The 21,736-nt window shown below is 36.8% G+C and overlaps 1 protein-coding gene across 1 annotated transcript in view; it reads right to left on the reverse strand.

Moving 5' to 3' along the window:
* Positions 1-3,449: 3,449 nt before the first annotated feature.
* The window catches only part of CLDN18 (claudin 18), a 31,889-nt gene continuing 13,602 nt past the window's right edge, over positions 3,450-21,736 (reverse strand). Inside the window, exons 2-5 of the mRNA XM_069063862.1 lie at positions 16,715-16,879; positions 8,990-9,107; positions 4,653-4,763; positions 3,450-3,597 (exon numbers count right to left, since the gene is read on the reverse strand). Of these exons, the coding sequence (XP_068919963.1) occupies positions 3,450-3,597; positions 4,653-4,763; positions 8,990-9,107; positions 16,715-16,879 (542 nt within the window). The remainder of the gene's footprint in view (positions 3,598-4,652; positions 4,764-8,989; positions 9,108-16,714; positions 16,880-21,736) is intronic.

Below are 21,736 nucleotides of genomic sequence, written 5' to 3' on the forward strand. Positions count from 1 at the left end.
GTGTGTGTGTGTGTGTGTGTGTGTGTGTGTGTGTGTGTGTGTGTGTGTGTGTGTGTTGGGGGGGTAATGTGTGGGGGTGGGAGGGTGGGAGATGTTTGCCAAGTATTCCAGTTAGAGGCAAGCTTAATGCTCTAGAAAAGACAGATGTTGCATCATGGTTGGACAAATTCATTAACAAGGAGGAAACAAAAAACAACTACGTTTTTCAAGTCATGGGAAAATAAAATGAAAATGATTCAATTTTAAGGGAATTGTGCCTTTAATATTTCAGTAACAAAACATAAGGAGTCATATTTGATGCACACAAAAAACCCCAATAGTATATAAGAGTAAACAATCATATAATAGAGCCATACTAATTCTAGGCTTAAAAATAAAGTTTTAGGAATGAGACAGCACACCAAGAACCCCAAACCAAACCAATTCAACTATGTACAAAATGCCATGTTTATGCATGTGACCCAGTATCTGATCTTGAACAAAAGAACCAAGGTATGTTTTGATAGAGAGCATGACATCTACCTTGTAAGTTGAGGTATATGCCTCAAACATAACTATATGCCTTTAAAAATCTACTTGTGACATTTTCATACCTGAATTTCATTTAAATGCTTCTGGAGTTTACTTATATTTTTATTCCAGGGCACTTTGTAGATAATGCTACCTGCTATGTAAAATAGCCAACAAAAATTCCCCGAATTACTGTTTTAAATTTCTAGGAATACACTATTGCTTTATTTATTTTATCTTTGGCAGAAAAATCAAATTCATAACTCTCAAGATTTTGTATACTATGTAAAACTTTTGGCTTTTTTTTTCAAATGAAAGTACCCCCAGTATCAAACATGGTGCCTTGCAATTAGTATATGTGCAATATATGCTTTTGGATTGGAAAGAGTCTTAATATATGCCCCAAATAAAAAGTTAGTTCCCTTCACTATTTAAAAAGATAAAAACTATTTTTATCTTGCTTTTATTAGTGCATAGTACATGTCTTTTTTTGTGGTAGGTGCTTAATAAATGTTCAATTAGATTAGATAGAAAAGTTTAATATATACCCCAATTAAACTGAGCTCCTGGATTGTAGAGATGGTTTTAAATTTTGCATTTGTATATCCAGTGCTTAGGATAGTGTTCTACACGTTATAGGTGTTAAATAAATGCTTTTTGAATATAGTCTGTCCTTATGGAAACGGATCATAAATGAATTAATGTTGTGAGTACTCCTTGGGCTTAATTACAATGTTATCATCTGGTTTCCCAAGTAACTAAGTTACACCTTGATAAGGTACTCTTGGAAATTGCATTCATTTTCAGTTCTCATGTAGCCCCAGTGAATGAATGATTGCTTCATTGCCTGGAAAATGTTCTCAGAGATGAAAAGAGAGACTATAGTTTGCCACAGTGCCAACCTTACTCCCAGAGAACCATTTCCAGAATCAGAGAGGAATCCCTATTATAGTACAAATGGCAACACAATCGCAGCTCTTCAATGTCTCCAGTGAGGAGAGAACCTATTACCTCTAGGGGCAGCTCATTCTACTTTTGAACAGCTCTAATTAGGAAGTTCTTTCTTGTTATCCAGTTTAAATTTGCCTTTTTGTAACTTTTCCTTATTGCTACTGGTTCTGCCATCTGGAGACAAATGACAAATTTAATTTCTTTTCTTCAATGTAGTCTTTCACATACTTACTCCTGAGCTCAATTCTTTTGGATAGGACATATATGACATGACCTCAAGGTCCTTTATCATAGTGGTTGCCGTCTTTTAGATACTCTCCAACTTGCCACCATTCTTCTTAAATAGAACCCCAAACAGCCCAAATCCTACAAATGTAATCTGACTAGGGCAGAATATATAGGAACTATCTTTTCATTATTCCTGGAAGCTATGCCTCTCATTGCAGCCCAAATTACATTAACTTTTTTTGATTGCCACATCACACTGCTAATTCATATGTAGCTAATATCCACAGAATTTTTCAGACAAATTACTGTCTGACTATGTCTCCAAACAACCATATTCCAGAAATATGGAAGATTGAACACAATTTCCTTGCTGTCCATGTGATGTGGTGGTGAGAGAACCTGAATGGGTATGATGTATATCTACAAAAGATGCGTTTGTTGGATTTGAATCAATAAATGGTTAAGAAAGCAATCTGTAAAATAACAAAACTGAGCACGGTGCCTGAAAGTGCTTTTGATTTGATTTGATGCAATATGGTGGTATCTACAGAAACATAAAGGTTAATTTCAGGCAAACAATTTGGAGAACAACTGTTTTCCAATTATGGACAGAAAATGTTGTAGCCGGTGACCAAAAACACTCATGAAGATTGATTTTGCATCTGACACTGTTATGGCTTTCTTTATTTTAAATTGATATAATGTCATATCCTGTAAAGTAAACACAACATAAATAGTGGAGATTGAAGGGTGAGAAGTTACCAGGATTTGTGAATGTTTATTGGCTTAAAAAATGAGATTCAGTGAAGCACAAAACCTACAACATGAACCCAAATGCTTTGTATTATTTCCTCCTTTTAATTGCATGGTGGTTAGTCTGTCTTATAAAGCTATATTATCATTTTTATAATCCAACACTTAGGCTGACTCTACCTAGGGCTTTAATAGCAAACAATAATAACAACAAAACTCATTGGAGCCCTTGCTCTATCCTCAGAGGGCACAATCCTCAAATTCTTATTTTCATGTTCTCTTTAAAAATGTTATGGTCAGAGCTCTTGTAAGAAATTTTTAGATATTTTTCTAGCTGAGCTGAAGTGCTAGAAGAAAAAGGCTAATTTTATCACTTAGCAGAATAGGTCATCAAAGTTTCTCAAACTGTGAAATCATTTTTGATTCAGGAAAATATATTCATATGCAGCAAAAAATGACTGAAAAGTACAGTACAAGAAGATTTAGAGAAACAAAGTCTGTTTAAATGCTTCCTCCTTTTCACTTAACTCCTTATTTTTTGTTTTGTCACAGTCAAACACCAAAGGCTTTTGAATGGAGAGAAAGTAGCAGGAAATGTCTTTTTTGAGTGGTTAAAATGATTCCTTTTGGTTAGAAGTAGGGCATTTTCCATTGGCTTATTGGGGAAGCATGCTAATATACCAAAAGTTTCAGAAAGGGTCTGAATCTCATCCTATAACTAAATAATAGAAAAAAAAACAAAAAAAGGAAACAGAATGCAAAAACCATAACTGTTCTCAATGCTCCTAGTAACTTTTATACAAAATACACCGTAATAGAATTGTAAATAGAGAACCATGTAATGTACTATCCTAGACCATATTGCATGACAACCAATAGATAAAATTAGCATCTTCCAGATATTCAACCAAACAAATTCAGCCAAAAGGAATAAGGAAGCCTGCGTATAATTTCCTTGGTACTCATGCAATGTGATTTTCCTCTTCCATACGCTGTATGATGGATCCTTAGACATAGTCATATTTGGAAGGCTGTGACTGTGCCTCATCCTCAGTTCTGGGTTTCATTTTGGATTCATAGGCAGGACTAGGTTTGTAGCCTCCTGTCCTGTAGACAACATTGTGACCTGAGGCATTGTACGACACAGCCTTGTAACTGAAAAAAAAAAAAAGAAAACAGCATGTCAGCATGGTGCAATAGACAGAATATCGCACTAGGACTAGAGGATGGATCCAATTTTGCTGTTTACTACCTGTGTGATTTAGTTAATTCACTTTACCTGTGAATATGATAGACATTTAATAAATGTTCATTGGGTTGATTTAAATCTAACCCCATCCCTGCTCTCATATAGAAGTATACCACCTCCCCCAAACAAGATTGATCAGTGTTTTCCATTTTTAAATATACCAAGAGAAGGAAATGCTATTTTTTCTTTTACAACTTTTAATTGAATAGTGTTCTTCCATATTATTATTTTTTCAAGGCATTAAAAGACTTATCATTCCATTGGTATTCAATCAACCAACATAGGATAAAACTTTTCCCTGCTTTAGGAGGTGGTTTTATCAGTTGCTATAGCAAAAACAAACAAACAAACAAAACCCAACCCCAAATCTTAAAACAAACATTCCATCACCTGATAGCCAATTATCTGACTATGAGCCTTTCTGAATTTAGCTAGTTTGGTCTTTATATAGCAGACACATGGTCCATTGTTGGGCCCATACTTGATGCCATGAAGGTTGCAGGACACCATGGAAAGAGTGTGAGATTTTGAGTCAGAGAATCTAGGTTCTAAGCCTTATTCTGCCACTTACTACCCATGTGACCTTAGGTAAGTCATTTGACAACTCTTTACATCATTTCCTTCATCCATGAAAAGAAGGAAACTTTGAAGTCCCTTCTAGCTTTAAATCAATGTTCCTTGGCCTTATAGAATTACATTAGGTTGTATTCCACTAGCATAGACTTGGAGAATTCAGAGACCCCTCTATGCAATGAGACTTTGAAGGAGGTCTTGAGGGGAAGAATAATAATAGTAATGCTGAGGATAATGGCAGATCATATTTATCCAGTGGTTTGTTATTTACAATGTACTTTCCTCTATTAACTCCAAACTAATAATTCTAGCTATAATTTATGGGAAATAGATTTGATCCTTTAAAAATATTATGATAATCAAATACATTTGCCATATCATGACTCACTGGGTTTCCTCTGGGGTTAGTCCACGGCAAGCAATGCACATTATAATGCCTCCAATCACAGTAAGGCCTCCAGCAACCCAGCCAACAAAGAGAGCAGAACCAAAGGTGTACCTAAAGCAAAAAAAAAAAAAGAATAGGTAGTAGTAGTAGTAGTAGTAAACAATAACATCAAACCCACTTTTCCCCCTTTAGGTGAATATCAAATACATACTCACATATGATCAAATAATCCTTCCTGGCCACTGCTCCCCAATTTGTTTCATGTCTCCTGTTAGTAAGTTCCTTAAGGGAAGATACTCATTTTGTCTTTGCATTTTTCTTTCCATGTTTTAGCACAGGGCTTGGGACATAGTAATTGCTTAGTAAGTGCTCATCCGTCCATCCATCCATCCATCCATCCATCCATCCATCCATCCATCCATCCATCCATCTGCCCATTCATTAGATGACATTTTTATCTCCTCAATATTTCTCCTAGGGAATACATTTCCAGTGGTGGAAAGAGCTCCAGAAGCCATTTAGTCTAACCAATAACCCCAAAAGAATCCTCATTTCATGACTCCCCAAACTGATCTTCCAGATTTTACTTGAAGGTCTCCATAGGTGGTGAAGTGGATAGAGTGCTAGTGCTGGAGTCAAAAAGACATGAACTCAAATCTGCCCTCAGACATTTAATGGCTATGTAACCCTGGGCAAGTCACCCAATTTCTGTTTGCCTCAGTCCCCCCAGCTGTAGAAAAAGAGAATGATACTTTTTTACCTCACATGGTTGTTATGAGGTTCATAGGAGATAACGTTTGTAATAAAACTAGCACGTAGTAGGTGTTTAATAATCATTTGTTTTCTTCCTTCTTTCTGTAAAGGGAGAAGCCCATTCCACTTTCAGGAAGCTCTAAGTGTTAGGTATTTTTCCTTGCATCAAGCCTAAATTTGCCCCTTTGTAGCTTCCACTCATTGCAAACAATTTTGCTCTCTGGGGTTGTGAGGGAACAAGTCTGATCTGTTTTTGACTTGAGAGCCTATTTGAAGATAGATATCATGTCCCTCCTGAGTCTCTTCTTTTCTAAGAAAAATATCCCCTGTTACTTGAACTGATCTTCATCTACACAATCTTGAGTCCCTTCACCATTCTTGTTGTCTTTCTCTGGATGCTTCTCATGTTATTATTTTTCTTCCTAAACTGGCTCCCAGAACTGAGTCCCATAGATGTGGTCTGACCAGGGTAGAATGCAGAAGGACTACTGCCTTCTTATTCCTTTAAGCTATGTCTCTCTTAATGAGACTTAAGATCACATTAACATTTTTTACTACCATCTTACACCCCCTTTTTTTTTGGAGGGCAATTGGGGTTGTGACTTGCCCAAGGTCACATGGCTAGTAAGTGTGTCAAGTGTCTGAGGCCAGATTTGAACTCAGGTCCTCCTGACTCCAGGGCTGCCGCTCTATTCACTGCGCCACCTAGCCGCCCGCTATCTTACACTCTTGAAGACTCTCTGAAGAGACCTCTGGAAGAAAAGAATAGAGAAATGAGAGATTTGGAAACATAGATGGGTACTTTTTGGTCCTGCACTTAATTCCATCTACCTGAGGCCAGTGTCCTTTCAAGTAATAATTCTCTACAGAACCTCAACGTCTCATCTTATATGACATAGTCCTTTGTTGTAGGGTTCTTAGTAGAGTCTCTAGAAGGTTTTATAAAAGCAATTTTCCAGCTAAGAAAGGAAGGAAATGACCATTTATTAAGCACCTACCATGTGCCAGGTCCATTCCAAATATGATCTCATTTGATCCTTATGACAAACCTGGGAGAGAAGTGCTATTATTACCCCCATTTTATAGTTGGGGAAACCAAGGCAGACAATGGTTAAGTGACTTTCCTAGAGTCACACAGCTAGTAAGTGCCTGAGATTCAATTTGACCTCAGGCTTTCCTAAACCAAGACCTAGCATCTTGCTATATCTAGTTGCCTGAAACAATGCTTTAGCTTATTTATTTCTAAAAGGATGCAGCAGGAAGATGATTCAATTTGTGACACCTACTGCTTACTACAGATGACTCATTTCAGTTCTCTGGGCCTTGATTTCTCCTTTTGTAGAGGGTTGACATACTTTTTAATGTTGTCACCAACCCTAAATCACAGATCTGAATCATTCCTACTGTGTGTCATACATAAATCAACAAAAATTTTTTAGATGCCCACTAAGGGTCAGGTGCTATGGTAGGTGCTGGTGATATAGATATGAAAGTAAGACAGTTGGCATCCTTAAGAGACAACCAGACCAAAATCCCAACCTATATTTCATTATAAAACAGAAGAATCAGAGCAATAAAACAAAGACATATCCTTTCTGTACTCTTTAATTGGTTCAATCCAAACACAATATTAGGTAAAACAAATTTATGTGGAACAGGTATTTCTATAGGAACAATGAATAGATGCCTAGCCAGATGACATTATAACAAATTTTGGTTATATTATAGTTGGGCATGGTTTTTTTTTCTTTTTGGTCTAAACCTATGATTTCATCTCTTCATGGAACTCCCAGTGTGTAAGCTTCCTCCACCCATACACATCTGAAATTTTAATTATTTATAGTCTTAGAGAGTCACTTAAATCACTGAGATGTTAAGTGACTTGCCTGTGATCATAGATGTAGTATATATAGGACTTGAATGTGGATCTTTATGAATTTAAGGTTAACCCATTATTAATTAATCTCTGTTGCCTCATAAAAGTTATAATGTCTTAATGATGTAATTGGAAAATTACTTTGGTTGGAACAACATGAAGTGGGATATGTCTTCAAATGCTGGCTCTCAATACCAATTTAGACATTGTAGAATGAGACATTCCTAATATCTCAAAGAACATAAATGAAGCAATTTGATAGTTTTGATCAACTGTCCAAGGCACTTTCCACAATAACTGATATCATGGCTTCATACCTAAACATAAACCTTTCCCCAAGCCCCAGTCATGACCAAAAAAGCAATCAAGAAAGTCTTGGAATGAGAGATCCTCATGTGTTTCTCTCTTCTCTCATAACGCATGGATGGAAGGTGGAGTATCAGACTATTCTTTGGAGACTTCCAAGTTCCTTCCTTGAGACAGCTACTAATTTTATTTTTTCTCTCCTGAAAGGGAGTGTTTTCATTTAACTCTAATTCCATTGTGTGAAGAACATATCGTCTTCTATTCAATAATGATTGAAAGGGATATATGTGAGACTTCTTCCTCCCTAGTCCCTGAGCCTCTAAACACGAGGGTTCTACATATCTTGGAATATTACCCTTTGACTCACTCTTTGGTTCAATGTCACCTTAACCCCTCCTCAGATTCACAATAATGGTTAAAAGTATAGATTACATTTTTCTACTGACTTTGTATGTCCATTGTGAATGTCCTTTCCTCGGTAATACTTAGCACTATATTTATTGACCAAGTTCCACTTCCTGATTCTATGATGCTGGTAGAAATGGAAGCCTCTCCTAAAGAAAAATGTCCTTGGAATGTGGGGGTAGAGGACATGAATAGCCCAGATTTCAAAAGAGCATGTTGTGACCTGACTAGGGTTTTGATTTTCTCAAGATGAAGTATATAATCTCATCCTACTTTGATGAATCTACTTAACTTTGGTATCCCTGTGAGATTAGGATTCATTATATACATTAAAAAAATGTTAAATACAATATCTGCCACGCAAAATTCCTCTTGTCCTCTTTCGGGTAGCTTTATTCCCGTAAATGTTGGAAGACGTTAAGGTGGTTTTGTGGGCTGATAAAATCAGCCTATCAAAATTTTACCTTTCTACATTTACCTAGGTTATAACAGTATTGTATCTGATAGAAAGGGCCATCTGTAGAATATAGAAGCATGTGATACATACATATATGTATGTGTGTACATGTGCATGTATATGAATAATCTCTTTATGTTTCAATTAAAAGTTTTAGTCATCCATAACCTGATTTGTATAAGCTTAGCTTAATTTCTTTCAGAAAGAGAAAATGTAAGTTGATGCTAATTTGTATGCCAGAGTTAATAACAATCATCCCATAGCAACCACAATAGAGTCTTGTGTAAGAATGTGAGATAAATACTGTAAGCTGTCATTGTATTTCAATAGAAATGCCAGATCAGACTCAAATCATATCTCCAAGTATATTTTACTGAAATGAAATTTATGAGTTCATAGATCATTGCTGATTTGTTATGAAATAGTTGCTTCTTATAAATACATATTTAAGACAGTGACAGTCACATTATACATATCTTAAATCTGCTTCATATAACAGCAGTTTTAGCATCGAATGCTTTATACCAAATTAGAGCTTACCTGGTCTGAACTGTCTGTACCATTCCACCCATTCCTGAATACGTGTTAGCTGTGGACATCCAGAAGTTAGTGACCAGCATGTTTGCAAAAACAGACACTCCAGCAATAGCACAAATACCTGAAAATCCAAAACATTTCATTACTGATCTTTAAAGTCTCTTAAGTATTTAACTTTTCTGTCTCTCCTCCATCCCTTGCAAAATAAAACAATTTGAGAATCAAGAGATACAAATGGGAATGTTTACTAAACATTTAAAATTCTAGTTTATTCTTATTATTTCTTAAAACTTATTTCAAATGCTAATCATGAAGTCTCAAAGAGTTAGACCTGACTAAACAACTAAACAACACTTGTCTTCTCAATATTGTCCTCCCTCTTGACCCTTCTTCCAATCTCTACTGGCTTTCTTGTTGAGTTTAACATATTCCTACACCAAAGTACAGAGGTTCCCAAACTTATTTGGCCTACTGTCCCCTTTAAAAATATTACTCAGCACCCCCTGGAAATCTTCTTTCTTTAACCCTTTAATTTTTTTTAAACTTGCATCATTTCTTTTTGTTTTGTTTTGTTTTGTTGTTTTTAGGAGGGGCGAAGGCAGGGCAATTGGGATTGACTTGCCCAATCACACGGCTAGTAAGTGTTAAGTGTATGAGGCCAGATTGGCATTCAGGTCCTCCTGACTCCAGGGCTGGTGCTCTATTCACTGTGCCACCTAGTTGCCCCAAATTTACATCGTTTCTAAAAATATAAAATGTATATATATTTTAAAATTATGCATCTTAATTGAATAATTTATTGTAAATTTGTGGGATATTTTTCTGCATTAAAATTTTGATGATACAATATTGCATCATGTAACTATATAGTATCATATTTCAAACAAATCATTACATGCACAGATTCCTGCTGCTGCATGCTGGACTTCTTGATAATGTGTGACACACTCATCTGCCAACACTTGCCTCAGACCTGTCAGCAGATTTGACCACTGATCAGTTGTAACTTGCATTTTGTGTATTTTTTTGGAAAAAAATGTAATCACTATGACTTTAACTCTGTTACACAGCAGATAAAACATATATGAACGGTTTTTCAAAATTTTTTATCTTCTGTTCTTTCCTTATGCTTTTTACTACTCTCTTATTTTCATTCAGTGCCCCCTAATTGTACCCACCTGGAGTGTTCCAGAGTCCCACAGAGGTCAGTATTGCCCACTTTGGCAACCTATGCCAAAGCGTGTGTGCACATGTGTGTGTGTGTGTGTGTTCAACCTTCCTTTGTCTACTTCAGATAAGAGTGAGGTTCATCTGATGCCAGCTCCACCCCCTCCTCCATATATGTTTGAATATTGTTCTTTATATATTCCCTGATTATGAGAAATACCAAGTTCCACTCCCTTCTTCCTTCTTTCTACACAAGTGTGTTCCTTTTACCCTTCCTCTCTTTTCCCTCTTAAAACTCAGAACAATCCTAAGTCAGGATCTCTTTTTTCTTATTTAGTTGCCACAATACCTTTTAAAGATGTTGAAGCCCTTGTGGGGGTGGGGTACTTGTTTTTTCTCCCCCATCAAAATGTTGGCATCATCTCATCACATAGCTCCTCTCTAATTTCTCAAATAAATTTACCTTTCTCTTGACTCTTCTCTTTGAATTTCAAAGTTCTTGTGTACCTCTGGTCTTTTATTAAAAATGCTAAAAAGTGCTTTTTTGTTCCATTAAAAATTATTTCACCCTGATAGATTATATTCAGATTTGCAGTGTAAGTTATTTTTTGTTTTAATCTTTATCTTTTACCTTTTGGAATATTGTATTCCAAGATGTTCTCTCATTTTTATTAGAAGGTGTCAGGTCTTATGTGGTATTGATGTGATTCTTTATTACTTGAGTTCCTTTTTTGGGGATGCTTGAAAAATTTCTTTGAAATGGAAGCTCTGGATTTTGCCTATGACATTCCTAGGACTTTTATCTTTGGAGTTCCTTTCAGAAAGTGATTTCTATCTTGATTTTACCCATTATTTCTAATAGATCTGGACAGTTTTCATTTATGAGTTCTTGAAATAGAAATCTTGAAAATTTTTGAATCATGATTTTCAGGGAATTTATTTCTGATATTGAATATCTTATATTTTCTTAATGTTTAAAAAAATCTTTTGATTATGTCTAATACTTGTTGCTGACTCATGGAATCACTGATTTCTGTTTGATCTATTCTAGCTTTCAAGGAGTCTATTACTTGAGTCAGACTATTCTCCTTCCAACTCTTTCTTCCAGAACTTTTATTTTTTTTATTTCTTGCTTTATTTTTTTCTTAATATTTGTGTATCACTTATGGAAAATCTAGTTTTCCTTTGAGTATCTGCTTGAAGTTGTCATAGAGTTACTCTCATCTAGGCTGGATTTTTGAGTATTTCTATACCTACTTTTTTTTTTTAACTAGTTGACATCTTCTCTGGTTACTCAATTTGAGTGAGGATGGCCAGCTTTGTTTAGTCTTTCCTGAGTCATTTGGGCTTGTTCATTGATTCTATGTCCTGGCGTTAATTCCCCCTGGATCTTTGAGTTTCTGAGATCTAGATCTTCAGGGATATACATGGTGTCTCAGGACAGAGTTCTAAGGACCTTGGATCCAGTACTTTGCACAGTGCCTGGCACACAGTAGGTGCTTAATAAGTTTTGATTGATTGATTGACATTAGATCCCCTGGTTGCGTGAACTGAGCACTGGGCACTATTTTGTTACTCTGGTTGCATCATTGCTAGGGGCATCCCTGTTGTGGTTCTCAGACAATGCTGAGACTTTCTCGAGTAATCCCTTCACCCTTACTGCCACTGAATACAGAGATTTGCCAGGTACATATCCTTGGCCCATCTCTGCTTGCACTCTGTAACTCTTGGCTTGTTTACCTGCACTAGTACTGATTTTCCAAGCAACCTCCTGTCTTGTTGTCTATGGGCTTCAGGCTGACTTTTTGTCATTCTGGGGTAAAAGAAGTGGCTTACCATAGTTTCTCACTGAATTCTTTTGTTATTATTAACTCTATTGTGAATTTCAGGTTTTTGCTGCAGTAAGTGGGAGTTGGGTAGTCTGTTTCCTTTTAGGGTGCTTTCTTGGCTTGAATTCCAACCCCAGCTCACTTTCAGTCTTACTCCCTAGGTAACTTGTATGAACCATAATTGTCATGATGAATTTGAATCTAAGCACCACTTATTATTTTTTATGAATATGGATAAGTTATTTGAACTTTCTGTCCCACAATTTCCTCATGTATAATGGGAGTGGGATTGTATTAGATGACCTTTACAGTACCTTCTAGTCTAATCTATCACCCTATTCTGGCATATAAGAAGTCCACAGCTTAATGATAGGACTTTACTGATATTGTTGAAAAAATTTAAAAGACAACAACAACAAAAAAAACCCTCTACATTTGGATTCATAACAACTTTCAGTAACAGGCAACCCTTGCGTTTCAACATTCACATATTTATTTATGTTCTCCCTACCCCACCCCCCACTTCTATACATTTGCTGCTATGTATATCATTTAAAGGAAAGATAACACAGGAACATATTGATGTTTCTAGACAAGCACTGTCTTTCCCACTCAAATGAAAAAGAAAAGACTAACTGAAAGTCTTCATGCCTAATTTCTATTAGGCTCAAGCAGTTTATCTTTGGTAATTATTCTTAATTCTTACTATTGAGCTCTGTTTGGTTCTAGAATTTCTGATAATCAAGACAAAAGGGAACTGTGTCAGATTAGGGGCTATTCAGTATTTGGGAAAAGGAATCAGGCAAAATTATTGTAGCAATCCATTAAACATTTGAAATTAAACTGAAGGAGAATGTATTGAGTGCACCTTATAGAGGAGGCATTGGGTAGCCTAGTCATTGATGGGCAAATGTTAAGTTGCCTTTTAATGCTTTTATTTTTTTGATGCAGGCTCATGAGAAGGGTGGGTAATGATGGAGGGAAAAATAGTTAGAAGGCACCAACTCAGTTATTCCTCTGTTACTTTTGTTCTCCAGCTGTCTTGGCTCACTTTTGGTTCTTTTTCTCTTCCCACCTTGCCCTCTCTTTTTCTTTTTCTCATAGTGAAATGGGTTGGAATGAAGGAGACCTGAGGTGAGCAGGGTTGTTGGGGGACTAGTGACATATGGGAGTCTTCAGAAAGTCTATTTCTGCTGTGCTTATATGAAATCCCTATCAATTCAACAAATGTTTATTGATGCTCTGCCATTGACTTGCTATGTAACCTTAAGCAAATTGTTTATCTCAATAGACCTAAGCTTCTTCATCCAAATCAGAGTCTTAGACTAAGTGGCTGCTCCCAGTTTTATAATTTCACTATTATAATATATTTATTTACACTTGATGGTTCATGAAGATAGAAGTCTAACATTAAATTTGACTATTGGCAGAACATTGCAATATAGTGGAAGGAGAACTGTTTTAATTAAATGACTTAGGAATTTATGCTGTTCTGTGTTGTACTGTTATGGAGACACACAAATTGAACTATATATCTAGCTTCTAGGACTTGATTTTGACCTATATCAGGCTGTTGTAGGAGCTTAGACTTGGAAAAGGCCTTAGAGGTCATCTAGTCCAGCGGTGTCAAATTCAAATAGAAGCAGGGGTCACTAAGACATACATGAAGATCCCTGTGGGTCCCATATTAACTTAGAAAACCACACATTAGCATTATCTACATTATATTGTATTTTTATTTATTTTGTTAACTATCTATCAATTACATTTTAATCTAGTTCAGAACACACTTAAGAGTTTTATCTTATCTTTGATCTAGTCTAGGAGGGAAGAGGTCTACATTAGGTGATGTTTATCAGGAGAAGCATGACAAGGTACATAAATTACTAGAGGACATGTGAGTATATGATAATACTATATAGGTGGAAAAAAAGCAAAGTGCTATGGAATGTCAGAATAAGGAGAAATTATTATTATTATTATTATTTGCTAGAATGATCTGAACAGCCTTTATGGGAGAGGTAACATTTGATATATTCTTTGAATGATAGGTAAGATTTGGATCAGTAGAGATGGAGAGGTGATGTATAAAATAAGAGCCTGAGCAAAAATGTGTCCCAGAAATGGAAAGTAGATTACATTAAATGTTACATGTAGGAAGGCAGTAGAAGATAAGCCTGGAAAAGTATTGTCAGCAGAGTTGTAGAGGGTCTTAAGTGTTAAAGAATTCAGGGTTTAGAGTTCATCTTAGTATCTATAGGTAATGAGGAGTCACTGACAGGATCAAAGTGTTTTTTGACTATGGAAATATTAGTTTGTATAATTCAGGATGGATCATAGAAGGAGCTTAGAAATAGGAGAACTTTTAAGAACTAAAAAATAGAACTACTATAATAAAGCAGGCAAGAGGTAATAGGGGCAGCTAGGTTGTACGGTGGATAGAGCACTGGGCCTAGAGTCAGCAATACTCCTCTTCTTGAGTTTATATCCAGCCTCAGACACTTATTATCTGTATGACCCTAGGCAAGTCTCTTGATCTTGTCTGCCTCAGTTTCTGCATCTATAAAACGAGCTGGAGATGGAAATGACAAACCGCTTCAGTATCTTTATCAAGAAAATGCCAAAGGGGGTCACAAAGAATAGAACATGACTAAAAAACCAACAAAAATAAGAGATAATAAAGTCTTTAGGGAGATAGAATGAAGGAACATACAAGGGAGATTCCATGAAGGAAATGATAAGAAGACATGGAATCATAAGCATATGGGCTTAGATCTAGAGGTTCAAGGAATGTTCAAGAATATCTACTCTGCGCCTCTCATTTTAGAGGTGAGGAAACAGGTTTACAGAGGTTAAATGACTTACCCAGTGTTGCTGATTTTGTTTAGTCCATTAGTCTTGTGCCCCTATTTGGGGTTTTCTTGGCAAAGATACTGGAGTGGTTTGCCATGGCCTTTTCTAGCTCATTTTACAGATGAGAAAATAGAGGTAAATGGTTTAGTGACTCCCTCAGGATCACATAACTAATAAGTGTCTGAGGCTGGATTTGAATTCAGTTCCTCCTGACTCCAGGCCCAGTACTTTATCCACTGTGCCACCTAGCTGCCCCCTTACCTAGTGTCACAGAAGTATTAAACATCAGGGGCAGGATTATCAATCGACTGGATGTGCAGGCTAAAGAAAAGGGAGGAGTTAAAGGTGATGCCAACATTTTGTACCTGAGTGACTGGGAAAATGATGGTGAGATGAATATAAATAAGAGAGTTAGGAAGAAGAGCTAGTCTTAGAAGGGAGGATGATGAATTTGGTTTTAAATATGTTTCATTTAATGCACTGGCAATACAACCAAATGGTGCTGTCCAACTAGGAGATGGGAATGGAGGATTCCTACTGAAGGGGGAGGTTGGGCCTAGAGACAGTGACAGGCATCTACATAGGGGTTATTGTTGACATCAAACTTGTGACAATGAGTGAGACTGCTAAGAGGAAGCCTGAGGAAATCTCCAGACTTTTTTTTTCAAATAATCACTTTTTAAATCTTAAATATTAATGATATAGTAAAACCCTATTCAGACTAGTTCAGAGAAAAGTAATTAGTGAAATGCATAAATTTTAGATTTTTAAAATATTTTCAAAATTCAATTGTATATGGTCACTTGAATTAGTGTCCAACAAGACACTCTGAAGGTTTAATTAAACCTACTTAAATAAATTAGAACAATTTATAATTAGCATACTATGTGTAGGCAACTTGGAAAGAGTTTGTTTTAGAAAGTAGATTAAATAGTCTCCCTGAAATATTCTTTATAATATTAATTTCCTTAGCTAGCACTTTTTCAGAGAAGTATACAAAGAAAAAGCAATTCAGAAACTAAAATAGCTCAAGTTATATTGAAGTCCTTAGTACTGAAACACCTGTGAATATTTGGGTTAGGAGAGGTTATTTCAAAAGGCTAATGGGGGAAAGTCTGAAGGTGCAAAAATTTCACACTGAGAGACAGTATGGTGTGCTGTAGTGGTATAGTGCATGATCTTTAATTAGATGAGTTCAAATTTTGCTTCAGACACTTAATATCTCTGTGAACCTGGGTGAGTAACAATCTCTCTAGGCCTCAATTTCCTTATCTGTGAAATAAGGTGTGATGACCTCTAAGGTTTATTTTAGGTCTAAATCTATAATCCTATGACCTGTCAAAATTGTCATGGATCCTAAATTGGTGATGGTTTGATTGCCTATGATTTGTTACATGTCTACCTTCCATGACGACTTCAATCTATATCAAGCAATTATAGAGGCTTAAAATTGGGAGATACCATAGAGTTCATCTAGTCTAACTTCAAAACCTCCTTGAGCATCTCCTCAAAACTTCTCTTTAAGGTTATCTACCCTCTGTTTGAATTGGCTTTGTAATCAGCGGACCTGAATTTGAATCATAGTGTTCCTATTTCTAGAGACAAGGTTCTCATGCCTTCCAGAGACAGCCCATTAACTGCATAGCTGGATAATTCTATGAACTTTTTTTTTTTCCTATGATGACTTATGATCATTTTCTTATGTTCTCTTGAATTTATTTTATTTTTGCCTTTTGACTATCATGGAAAGACATAATAATGACACTAATAATAGCTTAAATTATAAACTCCTGGAGGGAAAGTGTTTTTGGCTTTTCTTAAAATTGAATGCAAAGTTTTTTCACTTAAATGAAGTTTATTGGAGAGAATTGGAGCTTACCTGACACAATGAACATGATTCCAGAGGTCAGAGTCATCTTGGCCTTGGCAGAATCATCCATGTTGCCAATCCGAATACATTTCAGGGCAAAGATCGATACTAGAAGACCAATGGCACCCAGGACGATGCCTACGATCATTAGGGCTCTCACAGCTTGCAACATAGCTTAAAATTAAAAAAAAAAGCAAGAATAATTCAGTTTTAACTATTGAGCAGAATTTTTAAAAAAGTCACATAACTATAAGTCATGTTTATATTATGCCTTAAAGTTTGCAATGTGTTTTCCAAACAGCCATATAAGGAAGGCAATGTGAGTTTCATTATCCCCATTTCACAGTTAAGGGAATTAAGGCTCAGCAAGTTGCTAATGGTCAGATAGCTAATATATGATGAAACCAAGATTTTAGTCCAGTTTTCCTGTGCTTTTTCCAAAGCCACCATGTTGCACTTGGAAGAATGCAATAAATTGTAGGTTTCTTTACTTTTTTTTTCAGATTAAAAACTACTACTGCTATACCCAGAGAGTCCATGCAGTATTGTGGATAGAGAATCAGCTTCAGAATCAGGGAGATCTGACCCTAGACACATATTGGCTGTGTGACCTTGAGTGTGTCACTTTAACTCTACTCCCAGGCAGTTTGCTAAGACTATAAGTTACAGATAAACTGTGATCTTATTGGTGACAAGAGCTTCCTCATCCACAAAACTGTGGATCCTTGATGTGCTAACATAATGGTACATGTATTTATATGCAGGAAGAGTATAGACCTGTAATGTTAATGGAATATAAGATTTTTCCTGTCCATTAACAGGCCTATGTGACCACATGCATCCCTTTTTCCTTAGAACAGGAGCCATGTTCCCAGGTCTAAAGGTATACAGGTATTTCAATCATAGATGGCTTGCTGCTTTGAACTTTGGTTCATTTCAGGGCTGTGATACATCTTGAGTCACCCAGAGCCCACTGGGGGAGGAACATGCCTAAGGAGGGGCTTGCTTAGGGGGAGGCTTGCTTGTAGGAAGGCTTTCACAGCTTTTGGTACTAAGCTAATTAGTCACTGAGTCTCAAGGGTTGTGACGCCTTTTCTGGCTCTGAGCCTATTAGTTGAAAGTGTATGTATGCTCTGAGATTCTAGGGGCTAGCTCATGAGAAGGACTTTTTGATTCCCTGGATGGGTCGCTGAGCAGCTGTTTGCTAAGAGCCCCCCAACTACTCAGATGTTGCTGCTCTCCTGGTCTGGTGGTGTATGTAGGTGGTTGTATTATTCTGTTTAAACAGAGCCCTGTCTGTTGGATTCTTTCTGGGATACTCACTTCTTTTCTACTTATCTGCAATTCAAGTGAGATTATTGATTCCTTTAAAGTTGTCTTTCCTTTAGGAAAGCAGATCAAAGAGCCTGTGCTAGCAGCCCTCCTGTGTGCTGGCATTAATGCTACAAGACCAAAGGTAGAGAGTAAAGTGTTTCATGCCATCATGTGACACAGAAGTTAGGGTGCTGGGCTTGGTGGCTAGGAGATCCTGTCTCAGACTAGCTCTGGTCTAGTCACTGGTCAGTTTCCTCATCTGTAGACAAGGTTAGACTAAATGGCCTCCAACGTCTCTTCCAGCTCTAAATATATGATCTTATGATCTATTTCCAAATACCCTCAATGATAGACCAGATGCTTATTCTAGCTGTTGCCCTGCTTTAGAGAAATCCTTTACATGACAATAATTGTGATGATGGCAGAGAAAAAACATGAAAATTGGGGCTCACAGAGAAATTAGATGCCAATTATTCACAATACAAAAATCCACCCACAGGGCTTTTGTAAATGACAAACTTCCCTTGGTATATTTAGAACATGATTCAATTTAAATGGAAGGCATTATAATACTATTCAAATTCACACTAATCAAGAGGAAATCAGCCTAAATTAGTAAAATGTTAAGCTTTTTGGTTATACACAGAATTAAAGGACTAGAACTATAAGTAGAAAATATCCCAGCAGTGATATACCACAAATTACAAATCAATTCAACAAATGTGTTTTGGGGCTACTGTATTTGTCTATATTAAGGCCCTGGGATGCAAAGGCAAAGATGAAACCATCCCTATTGTCAAGGATCTTATAGTCTACTGGGGGAAGTAATATGTACACAAATAAGTAAATAGAAAATAATACAAAATAATTTTGTGGAAGCTGGGAGAGCACCACAATTAGGGGATGCAGGGAATGTCAGCAATGGTTTTGGATGGGAGTTGGAACTTGAGATTTGAAGGGAGCTAGTGATTCCTAAAAGTGGAGGTAAGGATGGAGAGTATTCCAAGCATGGAGGAGAGTGTGGGAAAGGCTCTGAGGTAGGAGATAAAGTTGTCATGTATTAGGATAAATAACCATTCTGGTCAAAACACCAAGTTGGGTGTGTGTGTGTGTGGGAGAAACTGGAGAGGATCATAATAGGAAATCAGGCTAGAAAGATAGACTGAAGTCCAAAAGATAAGATTAGAGCCAGAGCACTTTTAAATGCCAAATAGAAGAGTCTCAATTTTAGGCTTGAGTCCCAGAGAAAATTGAGTTGATTTCTTTAGGCCTTGGCTTCTAAATTGAAGACACTTCCCTTTATCTCAGTCCTCTTTCTCATGAATTCGAACAGAAAAGTTAGCATCCTGAAAAGTCTCTTCCTCATGAGATTTTCCCCTTTGCTTTCATTCACCCTAAGCCCCACCAAATAGCACATTTACAGATGGCAGATCAAAGTGCTGATCCTGGGAACAATATTAGTAGGAAACATTTGCCAGAAGCTAAGAAGAAAAGCTCTGTTGGAAAAACAAAATGACTGTGTGAGTTAGGATGCAGTGATGTGAGCTCCAGAAAAGAAAGAACCACTCATAATGAGTCAACAAAAGAACAAAGGAAGAAGATTGAAAAACCTGGAACTTGGACTGGGAAGAATAAGCTCCCATTTTTTTCCCCCTGAAAAATAACTTTAATGCTTTTTGGTTTATATCATTGTCACTTCCCATATACAAATTATTCCTTCTTTGTAACAAAGAAAAACACTTAAAGAAAACCAATCAACTAATCCATGATCTTATGACATAGTGACCACAGTATATATGATACTCTATACCCATAGTATTTCTCTTTTCTACCAAGGAAGTGTCAGGGTACAATTATAGGCTCATAGATTTAGAACGAGGTGGGACCATATAAGTCATTTAGTTCAACCTCCCTCATTTTTTTAGATGAAGAAACTGATGCCCAGAGAAGTTGTGATTGATCCAATGTCACACAGGCATGAAAAAGCAGAGGTGGGATGTGAACCCAGATCTTCTGACTCCTAATTCAGTCCATTTTTCCACTGGACTATATTGCTATAGCATAATAGTTATAATTATGATGATGGCATATTTATACGAGGTACCTTTTTGCTGACATAGTGCTTCCTTAAAAACAACATGGTGATATAGGTAGTGAAAATATTATTTTCATTTTACCAGTAATGGAGCTGCAGTTCAGAGGAGTCAGAGGATTACAGGATTTAGAGCTTTGAGAGATGATCTCATTCAAAGAATAATAGGTTGATGACTTTAAGGTTTGGAGAGACATCATCATCTCTATTTTATAGATGAGGGAAGTGTGGTATAGAGAGGCAGTACCACAGCCAACATCACATGGTTTGCAAAGAGCAGAGCTGGGGTTCAAATACATCATTCTTTTCACCCTCATTATAAGGAGGAGAAATTGAGGCCAAGAAGGGTAATGTGATTTTCCCACAGTCCCACAGCTACTAAATGGGAGATATGAGTCTTAAATCCATGTGAGTCAGTCAATAAACACTTATAAAGTACCTATTATATATCAGGCATAGCCCTTAAGATTTGAGAATACAAAGAAAGTCAAAAAGAGAGCCCCTTCTCTCAAGGAGCACACAGTGTAATACGGGAGAGAACAAAGAACCATGTATAAAAAAATTGTAGATGGGATCAACTGAAGATAAGCAACAGAAGGAAAGCACAAGAATTAAGGAGGATTGGAAAAAAGCTTCCAGAAGAAAATAGGATTTTGCTGGGACTTGAAAGAGGCCAGGAAATTCAGGAGGTAAAGATGAGGAGACAAAAGATTCTAGATATGGGGGATAGTCAGTGAAAATGCTTGGAGTTGGGAGTGCCTTGTTTGAGGAATAACAAAGGACAAGTAGGTGGCTCAGAGGACAGAGTGCAGGTTTGTGGTCTGGGAGACTCATCTTCCTGAGTTCAAATTTGACCTCAGACACTTATTAGTTGTGTGACCCTCAACAAGTCACTTAATCCTGTTTGCCTCAGTTTCCTCATCTGTAAAATGAGCTGGAGAAGAAAATGGCAAACCACTCCAATATCTTTTCCAAGAAAACCCCAAATGGGCTTATGAAGAGTTGGATTTGACTGAAAAACAACTGAACAACAAGAAAGAGGCCAGTGTCACTAGATCATAGATAGCAGGGGAAGACAGGAAAAGTAGGGGTCCTTTCTAAGTCTAGGTCAATGATCACTACATTATGCTGGTGACCAAACTTTTTTTAAAAAATTTTTTAAATTTAATTTTTTGCTTTTTAGAGGGCAATTGGGGTCAAGTGACTTGCCTGAGGGTCACACGACTAGTTTTGTGTGTGTGTGTGTGTGTGTTAAGTATCTGAGGCTGGATTTGAACTCAGGTCCTCCTGATTCCAGGGTGGGTGTTGGACTTGACTTGGCTTTGTATCTCTGCCATATTTTTTGTTTCAGTATGATCTCTAGTTGCTGAATGCTGGTCCAACCTTAATCTTTAGCTTTTTTTTCCTGAGCTCTAGCTTCCTTCAATTGCTTGGATCTAGCCTTCTCTCTTTCCTTATTGAGATTAAGTGCTGGGGAGTCGAAGGAAATAATAGATCTGGTCTAGCATGGCAATTCTTTTGTTTTTATGGAGGGAGAAAGATTATGGTAGTAGGACAATTTGGAAAGCAGGAGAAATGCTCTGTCCCACTACCAAAGCACAAATATTCCTAGTCTTGACCCTAGG

This window comes from Petaurus breviceps, unplaced genomic scaffold, assembly GCF_028583685.1.
Source record: "Petaurus breviceps papuanus isolate PSGF00001 unplaced genomic scaffold, PetGlider_PUasm1.0 90604, whole genome shotgun sequence".
Taxonomy (NCBI): domain Eukaryota; kingdom Metazoa; phylum Chordata; class Mammalia; order Diprotodontia; family Petauridae; genus Petaurus; species Petaurus breviceps.